Genomic DNA, 11,634 nt, shown 5'->3' on the forward strand with positions numbered 1-11,634 from the left:
CTGGCAGGGTCATCAGCAGGGGTTGGTTGAGGAGGGGAACCTCGGGTCTGAACGCATCAGCTGCTACTGCTTTAAGGCCTGTAGCTCAGCAGCAGCAGACCCAGGAATGTCTTTGCATGGTCCAGCCAGCAGGGGGCGATAGACTGCAGCACTGTGCTAGCCTGGGGCCGGACACCTGGACAAAACAACACAGGAGAGACAGAAACAGGAGGGCAGCGAAATGAGGGGACAAGGGTTACCCCACAAACATAACAAGGTTGCACTCATGAGTCCTTCCGCTATCCGTCCCGGTGGGTGCTCCACCGTAGGATGTGTGCGCCCTGGACTGGAGCCTGCGACGTGGTGCTGGTGGGCCTGTGACGGCTCCGAGAGACAGGATACAGGGAGGCGAGAGCCCGCCACCACGCAGCTCCTTCTTAGCCACCTGTGGCTCAAGACCGAGTTTTCGGCGGGTAGCTGTGTTCTGCTTCCCACCTTTCACCCACCTCGGGAAAGACTTTTCTCACGTATTTTCATTTCTCATTTGTTTTCCGGCCCAATAATTTATTTTCATTTGTATTTCATCTGGCATGTTTCTGTGCTCTGGGAGAGGGGGTTCCCCGTCTACTCCTGGACCTTTCTTTGTGCCGATCAATCTGTTGTGCCTAACACCCCAAGCAGGGGCGGCTCTAGGGATTTTGCTGCCCCAAGCACGGCAGGCAGGCTGCCTCCAGCGGTTTGGCTGTGGAGGGTCCGCCGAAGTCGCGGGACCAGCGGAACCCCCGCAGGCAAACCGCTGGAGGCAGCCTGCCTGCCACCCTCGCGCGCCGGCAGAGCGCCCCCTGCGGCTTGCCACCCCAAGCACGTGCTTGGCATGCTGGGGCCTGGAGCTGCCCCTGACCCCAAGGGCTAAGCCCTGCCAGATTTGCCACAGGTCTTTTCCCCGCAGTGACGGACATTGGAGTTGCCTGCGGTGTTTGGGGAACTCCCCCGTCCCCTCAAAGTGTGCGGTCTGTCTGGTGTTTAGGGGCAGGACCAAAAACAACAGGGAGACGAGACTAGCAGTCCTGTTAATGGGATGTGCTCTAGCTCTGGAGAGAGCCACTTCCCCCCAGGCATTAGCACCGGCTCCTTCAGGCATCAGCCCAGCCTCAGCTGGAACCATGGAGACGAAGCCTTCGAAGAGGAGAAAGCAATCCTCTCCATGCAGAGACAAGGAGAAAAGGGGTAGGTCACCTCATAAGACCCACTCTCAGGAGCCCTCGTGTCCATTAAGGGTTACTGTAGAGGCTCCGACTGAGTCCAGTATCGAGGCGTCGGAACCATGTACCTGATCCTCCATGGCACCATAATCCACATGGGGCTACCACACATCCCTTGGCACCAGCTTCTGACCCCGGCTCTGAAGTGAGACAGGACCCTGCATCCACCTCAGTACTGCAGCAGTCTCCATCTCAAGGTCCACATTTTCACCTCCGGCTGTCAGTGCCCTCCAGCTCCTTCCAGGTTTTAGTTATCTGAAGAGCTCATCATTTTGGATGAGCCTGACTCCATTGTTATGGGATCCGTCAGAGCCTCCTCATCGGTACAGCCCAGGCATCTGCAGGCCAAAACCCACCCAAGCCTCCAGCAATCAGCACCTGCCACATTACCTGAGCCATCACGTAGCCTCTCAGGTCTCAGTACAGGAATCCTTCCTGGTGCCATACCATCCAGCACAATTCCACCCACCTGAAAGAGATCTGATAAGAAGTACTACATCCCACCAAAGGGGAGGGAGCACTTCTTTTCCCACCCTCACACTAATTCCTTAGCAGCCAATGAAAGGAGCCATCAGACTCGATCTAGACCCTCTCCAATAGACAATGGATCCAAGAGACTGGACGTACGGGGCAGAAAGAGCTACTCACCAGCTGGTCTTCAATTCTGTTGTGGCAATTTCAGGCCTGGGTAGTGAAATGGGACTTTACCACATACTCAGAATGTACACACTTCATTGAATGTCTGCCATGAGACCAATGAGACCAATTTCAGTCCAGCATCATGGAGATCCCATCCTTCCTCCTCCGGGGGGCAATCAAGCTGGTTCCAACAGCATTCATCAGGAAAGGATTCTATTCCAACTACTTCCTAGTTCCCACGAGAGATGGAGGCAGGAGGCCGATTCTTGACCTCAGAAACTTGAGCAACTAAATTCTAGCACAACAGTTCAGCATGATAACACTCACTCCCATTCTCCCATTGTTGGATCCAGGACATGGGCTCATCACCCACGACCTACAGGACGCCCATCACACAAGTGTTTGCTTTGCTTTGTAATCGGAACAGACCACGATCAACATCAAGTTCTCCCCTCCGGACTCTCCACAGCGCTGAGGGTGTTTACGAAGTTCCTCTTAGCAGTAGCAGCTGGTCTCTGTCAATGGGGGGTCTCGGTATTCCCATATTTGGACACCTGGTTGATCAGGGGTTTATCACTCCAAGAGGTCCAACCAGCCGTGGCCAAGGCGTTAACTAGGACTTCACATCAATCACAACAAATCAATACTAACTCCCATGCATCTGAAGAAGTGAGGATTTTTACCCACGAAAGCTTCTGCCCAAATAAATCTGTTACTCTTTAAGGTGCCACTGGACTCCTTGTTGTTTTGCGGATACAGACTAACACGGCTACCCCCTGATACTAACTCCAATGTAAAGGATAAACTGCATAGTAGCCACCCGAGAGCCCACAACAGCAAAAGCCTATCTATTCTGGGAGACATCTTCCACCCTACCTGGCCTAATCTTGGTGCTACAGTTCAGCCCATAAACAACCATGAGAGCTCGTCTTCCACTCTTGGGACACATCCTCCTGCACGTTCATGACTTCCTATGTGAGACTCCATCTCAGATGTCTCCAGGATGTGGTTTAGAACAGTAAATATCCCAGACAGACACCACCTGACCAAAGAGGTTACAGTGCCTCAGAAGGTGTTGGATCCCCTTACATGACAGAAAGACCCACAGAGGGTGTCACGGAGTGTGGAGAGTCAGGGCCCTGCACCCTCCACTTCCTGCGATTCACCATGACTCAGCCAGCCAGTAAAACAGAAGGTTTATTAGACGACAGGAACACAGTCCCAAGCAGGGCTTGTAGGTACAACCAGGACCCCTCAGCCAGGTCCCTCTGGAGAGCAATGACCTTAGACCCCAGACTTGGGGTTCCCTGCCTCTTCCCACCCAGCCCAAAACTGAAACCAAAAACCCCTCCAGCAGGCTCTCTCCCCCTCCTTCTCTCCCCCTCTCCCTTTGTCCAGTTTCCTGGGCAAAGGTGTCGACTCGCCCCACCCCCCTTCCTGGCTCAGGTTACAGGCTGGTCCCTCACCTAAAGTCATCCCCTGCTCTCCCATCCCCCATGCAGACAGTCCCAGTAAAACTAAATGACATTCCCAGGTCAATCCACCCCTCTCCTTACTGCATCACAGAGGGTCTGTATGGGAACCCCATTCTTGCATCGCACACCATCAAAGATCCTTATGACAGATGCGTCCTCTCTGAACCCCAGAGCATGGCTCCCGAATGGCTCCCTCGATCATGGAGTTAACTCATTTGGCTGAAGTTCAGTCAGTTCGTTTGGCAGATAGCCCAGTACCGGCAAGACTTATCTCCGGAATGGAAACACTTTCGCTCTTGATGCTCTTTCTTCTTCCCAAGCCCTAGAAGTTCCCCTTTCCAAAATACTTGACCGCCAGCAGGAATTAAAGATACAGGGTCTCTCCGTGAGCTTTGTTAGAGTGCTGGTGGCTGCTCTCACAGTTTCCAGTCACCCATCCAGGGCTTCTCAGTTTTGTCACGGCCAGATTCCTCCAGGCTCTGTACTCCTGTTTGGGACCCGCTGGGACCTCAACCTGCTTCTTAATGCTCCAATGAAAGTCTCCTTTGAACCAACGGCCACCTGCTCTCTCCTTCATATCATCTTCAAAATTTCATTCCTGGGCATCATTACTTCAACAAGATGAATTGGAGAGCGGGGGCACTCCTGGCTGACACTCCGTATCCCACCCTTTCATAAGGACAAGGTTCTACTGTGTCCCCAGCCCTATTTTCTTCCTAAGGTCTCCTTGGAAGATCACATTAACCAGGAGATTCGCCTACCAGTGTTCTACCCACATCCTCAGGCCTCCAGAGAGGTCTCAAGCCTTCATTCGCTGGATGTTCGACAGGCCCTTGCCTTCTCTGTGGACAGGACTAGGTCCTTGAGGGCCTCTCCCAGGCTATTTGTGTTGCTAGCAGAATGAATGAAGGGCCAACCTGTTCCTAGCCCATACAGGGGTTGTCTCTGTCTTTCAGGTTGTATTTTAACCTGTTATGACAGAACGGGGGTGCGTCCCCATCCCCCCACGGTGACAGCACATTCTACTGGAGCTCAGTCCACATCCAGTACGTTCCCATAGCAGAAATCTGCAGGACTGTGACTTGGTCTTCTGCCAGCCCTGTGCCAAGCATGTCCCATGTCACCTGCTTCCAGAGAGGACGCTGCCTTTGGTGATATCGTTCTCCAAACAGTCCTTGACTCACCTCTGTGGCATACCCCTCCTCTCAGAGTTACTGCTCTGGAGTGCCCTTCGGTGGGGTGCCACAGGGATATATGCTCGATGAAGAAGGGACGGTGACTTACCTTACATAACTTGAGTTCTTTGAGATGCTTCATTCCTATGGTGCTCCACCTTCCCGGCCTCCTTCCCCTCCGCTGCGGATACGTCGCCCCATTTCCATCCTTCAGAGTACAAGGTGTGACTCTGTGCAGGCCTGCCAGCACGACTGCAGTCTCCGCATGCACATCCTGTGGTGGAGCACCCGTCGAGCCAGAACATCTCAAAGAACCCAGGTTTCAGAGGGGTAGCCATGTTAGTCTGTGTTCACCCCTGTTGATATTCACCTCTTCAGTGGTTGGGAATGGGCCACATCCACCCTAACTAAATTGGCCTCGTTAGCACTGACCCCTCACTTGGTAAGGCAACTCCCATCTTTTCATGTGCTGTATATTTATACCTGCCTACTTTTTTTCACTCCATGCATCTGATGAAGTGGGTTCTAGCCCACGAAAGCTTATGCCCAAATAAATTTGTTAGTCTCTAAGGTGCCAAAAGAACCCAGGGTAAGTCACCTCTCCTTCTTCACACTTAGTGATGCTTTCCTCCTGTCTGTCTGTCCCCATTCACCTCATCTATCTATCTATCTATCTATCTATCTATCTATCTATCTATCCCGAGACAGACCCTTCTATCATGTATCCATCCATCTGTCCATCTTACACATCGATCCATCCATCCATCCATCCATCCATCCAGTACCTAGAGTGTCTGTCTGTCCAGGCATTGGTTCTCTCTCTAATACAAGTGGTGTTTGTGCAGTTTTTATTATTATGATTGGGTGGGGGTGATTATGCGGGGGAGGAGATGATCCCAGAGGTGCTGAAGAAGAGGAGGGAGGGTAGAGGAGGGAGGGGATGATCCCAGAGGTGCTGAAGAAGAGGAGGGAGGGTAGAGGAGGGAGGGGATGAGCCCAGAGGTGCTGAAGAAGAGGAGGGAGGGTAGAGGAGGGAGGGGATGACCCCAGTGGTGCTGAAGTAGAGGAGGGAGGGGAGCAGCCCAGAGGTGCTGAAGAAGGGGAGGGAGGGTAGAGGAGGGAGAGGATGAGCCCAGAGGTGCTGAAATAGGGGAGGGAGGGTAGAGGAGGGAGGGGATGAGCCCAGTGGTGCTGAAGTAGAGGAGGGAGGGGAGGAGCCCAGAGGTGCTGAAGAAGGAGAGGGATGGTAGAGGATGGGGGGATGAGCCCAGAGGTACTGAAGAAGAGGAGGGAGGGTAGAGGAGGGAGGGGATGAGCCCAGAGGTGCTGAAGAAGGGGAGGGATGGTAGAGGGGGAAGCTGTGGTGGACAGAGGGCAGGAGGCAGTGAGGGTCTGGCATGGTGACTGACGCTTGTGAATGGAAGCCCTTGGAGGGGTGGTTGGGGGGTGGTCCCTGTGCCAGCCTGATGCTCTTTCCTGTCCCTGACAGGGTGCAGTACGAGGACGAGCTGCAGAGGGAGAGGAAGTTGCCAGCATCCTGCCAGCCACGGCCGTACTCTGCCCTGGGTCAGTACCTTCAGCATCGTCACACCAGGCATTTCCTGGCCTTAACGGGAGGGGTGTCCTCGTGGGGCAGTGTCATGGCCTGGGGAAACTCCCGGCTTGCCAAATGGGCATAGGGTGGGACCCCATGTTTCACCAAGTGGCCTGGCGGATGGACCCTCTTTTGTCAGAGGGTTGGGAGGGAGGCCCCCCTTTTATTGGGGGGAACCCATAAGGCGTGGAAGGGAGGGGCCCCATTTTATGTGGGGGTGGGACTCCATTTTTCACCAAGGCTGCCGGGGAGCCCCCTTTTATCAGGGAGCAGGGGCTGTTTCTTCATGGCCCTAAGGATGAGCTAAGCAATAGAAAGAGAAGCCAACACTGGCATTCCCTGCAGCAGCGAATGCAGATAACCTCCTTCCCTGGGGGTGTCAGTTCTGGGAGTGGGGGGGGTCCTTTCCCCATGGCCCTCAAGGGGAGGTGAAGCAGGAGGCTGAATTTCCTGGGGTGCTGCAGGCCGAGTCCCCCCTCAGCCGGCAGAGACAGGAGGTCATGGTGGTTTCCAGGAGAGGTCATCCAGGATCTTCGTTTTCCCATCCCCATGTGCAGGCCTTGCTGGGGGCAGGGGTGGGCTGGGTGTAAGGGCAAGGCCTGGTCCACACTGGGGGGCAGTGTCGAGGTAAGATACGCAACTTCAGCTACGGGAATACCGTAGCTGAAGTCGAAGTATCTTATCCCGACTTACCTCCCGTCCTCACCGCTCGGGATCGACATCCACGGCTCCCCCGTCGACTCCGCTACCGCCACTCGCTCCGGTGGAGTTCCGGAGTCGACGGGTGCGCGTTCGGGGATCGATATATCGGGTCTAGATGAGACGCGATATATCGATCCCCGCAAAATCGATCGCTACCCGCCGATTCGGCGGGTAGTCTGGACGTACCCCAAGGGAAGCCACATGCTCAGCTCTTCCCTGTGAGCTAGGGGCGCATCCGGTTCCCTCTGCCCCTCTCGGGGGGTCGCCAGGGGAGGGGACTGGCCCAGGGCTGGCTGGGGCGTGTGCACAGGACCTCCAGGTGCACCAGGGCTCTGCTTCCCCAGCCCCCGCACTAGTCAACCCCTTCCCAGCTGCCCCCCTACATGCCTCAGGGCCACAGCAGTGTCTTTCCCATGGGCTCCGAACATGACACCCCCGTTCCCTTCCCCTCAGGCCACAACCGCTCCTTCCGCCTGGAGAAGCGGCGGCGGCAGCTGGACAGGAAGCGGGCAGCCAGTGTCGGCGGATGCCCGGGGTGGGGGCTGCAGGTAAATGGCGCTGGGATATCATGTGGCTCATCTGGGGGGGGGGGCTAGTCCCCCTCCCACTTTGGGCTGGCCAAGACAACTGTGCACTGGAAGCACCGGGTCCCTTGGGGCCAGCTAGCAGGAGATCCCAGCTTGGCATCTGCCTTGTGCGCTACGTCCACCCCAGCCTGGTTGGCCCCTGGGAAGCAGGACGGAGCCTGCGCTCCTGGCCTATCCGCAGCAGAGATGCGGCCACGGGGCTGGGGGCATCCCAGTGTCCAGCCACAAGCCCCCCAAATGGCTCGGGCACAAAGAGACCCATTTCCAGCACCCCTGCCCTCTTCCCAATGGCAACTGGAATGGCCCACAGGGCTTTAGCCTCTGCCAGGGCCACCGGTGGCCAGGAGTGGGGATGGGCGTACCGAGGAATGGAGGACTGGGAGGCGGGAGCCGTGCCTTGTTATATCCAGGTAATCACAGCTCCGCTATGTAAGGAGATAAGGCTCCTCTGCCCATTCCCCTGTCCTCTTCCGCCCTGCGCTCCAGAGGAAAGGAGAAGGCCCCTGGGGCTATGGACAGGGGGCTGTTGCTAGCCTGGGGGAGTTGGCCATTGACGCTACAGGAGCCGAGTTCAAGCGACTGGGCAGTATCCTGGAGCTCAGAGCTTGGTCCCTGCTCTAGTGCCCAGCCAGGCAGCTGTTGCTGGACTGGCCCTCGGGTTCTGTACCATCGCCAACGATTGCCACATCTCCTTAAACTAACTGGGGCGCCCGGCTGTTCCTGGAGCCTGGTGGGGAGCAGGGCAGGTGCAGGTAGCGCTGTCCAAGTGCCAAGTCGTTGCCCTGGAAGAGGCTGCACTCTTCCTCCAAAGGGGTGCCACCGGGCGGCTAGCGGATGCCACGGCAGGCGAGAGGGATCCGAGCTGCTCTGCAAGCCTGGGGGGTGGCCCCTGGGCGATTCCAGGGACCAGCCCCCACCTCGCCCACCCATCGAGGCTGTTGCAGCACGTTCAGAATGTGACTCTTGGCTCCTTCTCTGCCCAGCTGCCCAGAGAGGAGGCTGCTGCTCAGGAGCAGGGAGTGGAGCTGAGCTCCGAGTGCCAGCTGGATGTTGGCAGTGACGCGAATGGGGAGGGAGACGCTGCTGCCTCTACCCCAGCCACCACCTTACTCATCCAGGAGGTAGCAGTGGGGCAGCACCCTGCAGGGGGACTGGCTGGGGTGGGGCTGGAGAGACTGTTCCTGGGGGAGCGATGAAAGGAGGCGAGAGGCCACAGCTCCTGGAGTGGGAGGTCAGGGGGCAGAAGCAGGATGGGATGGGGGGAGTTGCCAGCCCTGAGCCTACGGATGGGATGGGAGCAGAGCTCATACCTGGTTAGAGGGGTCGAAGGTCATCCATGGGGTGGTAAAGTAGGGCAACGGGGGGACCTGGAGGGACCAGAATGGGGTTAAAGCAGAGATCAGTAGTGGTGCTGGCACAGCGGTAAGGCAGGCAGAAAGCCAGCTGTGGGATAGACGCAGGAAGGGAGCTGTGGGTTGGGATTGAGGAGCACCAGCAGAGCTGTATCTGTGAGGGGAGCCCAGAGCTGGGATAGCAGGGGGCTGCAGGTCAGGATTGAGGGGGACTGGTGGAGCCAGGGGGGATCCCAGGGCCCCAGGGCTGGGATAGCAGGGGCTGAAGGTCGGGAGTGAGGGGCACCGGCGGAGCTGGGGGGAGCCCAGGGCTGGAACAGCAGGGGCTGTGGGTCGGGATGGAGGGGCACCGGCAGAGCTGGGGGGAGCCCAGGGCTGGGACAGCAGGGGCTGTGGGTCGGGATTGAGGGGCACCGGTGGAGCTGCATACAGGGAATTTGCCGAGCGCCTCCTCACACTTTGCTCTAGGCCCGGTTCGCTCCCGAGTGTGAACGTTCCCAGCTCCACGGGTTTGTGCTAAGCTGGGAAGCACAGCTGCACTGCACCCAGGGGTGGTTTCTCCACAGCCCGAGCAGCCAGGCCGTGCTGATCCCTTTCTTCTGCTGCAGGCTCTGCTCTCCAGGGGCCTCGGCACTCTGGCCCGCGACCCATCCTTTGTGACAGCCATGAGAGCTGAGATGGCTGCCACCTGCCAGCTGGAGATGGTGGTGATGGAAGAGGCTGCGGCCGAGCTGCTGAGGGGAAGGGAAAGCCCGGAGGGAGCGGAGGCCGGTTCCACCCGCTGACACGCCTTGGCCATGTCCCTGCATAGCTCCCCTGGGCCCAGCACGCCTGGCTCCTAGAGGCCATCTCCAGCCCCCGCCTGTGAGACACCACCGAGGATCCCCCTCGCCAACGGTGCCAGCCGGGAGGTGCTGCCCGTTTGTGGGCTTTGAGAGGGTTACCGTGGAAACACAGCGCCATCTCCTCCCACGCACAGCCCTGACTGGTTGCTCTCTGCCCCGGGCCAGGCAGATGGGAGCCAGAGAAGGACTCGCCGGGCTGTTTGGGGAGGAGCAGCAAGGGCCTGAACTCCGGGGACATTTCCTACAGGGGTGTCTGGTGCTGCGTGGGCAGGGTGTGCCCCCTGCCCTCCCAAGAGCTGTAACGTTTGCGCCGGAGGGGTCATTAAATCCCTGGCACTGCGATTGCACTCCTCCGCTCTGTCCTTCAGTGCTCTGGTCTTCGATCAGAGGGGCCAGCGGAGACCCTTGGGGGCCTGCTTTCCAGCAATGCTGAGCACCCGCAGCTCCCGCCAATGCCAGTGGGAGCCGTGGGTGCCCGTCCCTCTGAACACCAGCCCCCAGGTGTCTCCAGTCAGGCCTGCTGAATGAGTGGCCACTTTCCAATCGGGCTGAATGTACATAGCCAGAGCCGGCCCTTGCCATCTAGACAAGGCACCTGCTACAGATGGGGGATGAGGCCCAGCGAGGGGAAGAGGGAGATTTTCACTATTTATGTCACTCTCTGTGACGTGCTGGGAAGTCTCGCCTCTCATTGTCACATGAGCCTTTGCAAACCAACGTTGGGGTGACTGGCCGAAGGTCACAGGGGGAGTCTGTGGCCAACGTGGGAACTGACTCCACATCTGAATCCTGGCCAGAGCCTTAACCACGAGCCCACCCTTCCTCTGACACAGCATCCCTTCCTGTCCCGGGAGCCACGGCCTGAGCCTGCTTGGACCCTGAGCTGGGAGGGGCAGCTTGCCCCACAATGATTTATTATTGCTATTACCCTAGTGCCTAGGAGCCCCCGCGTGATGCCCAGGGCTGTGCCAACACAGGACAGAAAGAAGGTCAGTGCCCTAAGAGGCCGGCTCACTATGTAAGCCCTGGGTCGATCTCCCCTGTCATATTGTCTTCACCCAGGACAGGTGGCATTTCTGGCCGCTGAGTAAAATTGCACGTGTGTTTTGTTCTAATCAGCCCAATAAAAAGGAGATTTGGTGCCTTTTGTGGTAAATTTCCCTGGCTGGGTTCAAAAGTGAGGCTGCCTCACTCTGTTTCAAAGCAGCAATAAGTGCTCTGGGTCAAATCTAGCTCAGATACAGCACCTGTTCTTAGTGTATGTGGGGGGGTGGAAATTAACAATCAGAACAACTTTCTGAGTGGGGTGGATTCTGCTGCATCTGGATGGCTCCTTCCAAAAACCACAAGGCAGGGGCTTGAGGCAGGAACAATGGGCTGAAATTCTCCAGCCTGGGTTAAACAGCAGGTCAGACTAGAGGGTCAGGAGCACAGGAGTCCCTGCCGGCGTAAATCAGCATTGCACCATTGCCGTCAATGGAGCTGGGCCAGCTGAGGATGTGGCTTCTCTGTAATTAGCTGATAATCTAGCCCCATTCCTTCTAGGGCGACGAACCGGAGCCAAATTCATTCGTACCAGGAAAGGAACCCGATAGGGCTTGAAAGTCGTGGAGAGAGCAGATGTGCCGGGGTTGGGATTTGTAGCGAACGGCTGATCTGCTGAATTCGTCCTCTCCCTCGCTGTGCAAACTTGCCCAAGGAGCCCGCTGCTGGGGACTGGGCTCTTGGGAGAGTCTGGCCCACCGTGACTTCCAGGGGTCAGTGCTGTCCTGCCAGCGTGGTGTGATCTGAGACAAGGCCAGAGACACCCCACCCCAGCCAAGACAGCATTGCCCAGGAGGGGCAGAGACCAGCCAGTGCTGCCAGGATGGCACTTCTGTCATGGTGAGCGGTGTGGGTGGCTGCACAGCACCCCCTGCTGGACAGTGCTTCTCCCTCTGGCCCCCCGGGCTGCACACTCTGGTTTGAAGCAGTGCAAGCCCATCGCTAGCCCAGTCCCTGGTTTCTCGCCGGCTAATCTAGAT

At 57.4% G+C, this 11,634-nt stretch overlaps 1 protein-coding gene across 3 annotated transcripts in view; it reads left to right on the top strand.

The window, feature by feature from the left end:
• Positions 1 to 10,745, top strand: part of CACNA1S (calcium voltage-gated channel subunit alpha1 S) — a 111,034-nt gene extending 100,289 nt beyond the window's left edge. For 2 of the 3 annotated variants that reach the window (XM_039535018.1, XM_039535020.1), the window contains 4 exons: positions 6,020 to 6,096; positions 7,280 to 7,374; positions 8,397 to 8,534; positions 9,374 to 10,745. In XM_039535018.1, the coding sequence (XP_039390952.1) occupies positions 6,020 to 6,096; positions 7,280 to 7,374; positions 8,397 to 8,534; positions 9,374 to 9,550 (487 nt within the window). In that variant the 3' untranslated portion in view covers positions 9,551 to 10,745. The remainder of the gene's footprint in view (positions 1 to 6,019; positions 6,097 to 7,279; positions 7,375 to 8,396; positions 8,535 to 9,373) is intronic. The other variant, XM_039535021.1, reaches the window with a different exon arrangement.
• The last annotated feature ends 889 nt before the right edge of the window (positions 10,746 to 11,634 follow it).

Source organism: Mauremys reevesii, linkage group 4 (genome assembly GCF_016161935.1).
Source record: "Mauremys reevesii isolate NIE-2019 linkage group 4, ASM1616193v1, whole genome shotgun sequence".
NCBI lineage: Eukaryota > Metazoa > Chordata > Testudines > Geoemydidae > Mauremys > Mauremys reevesii.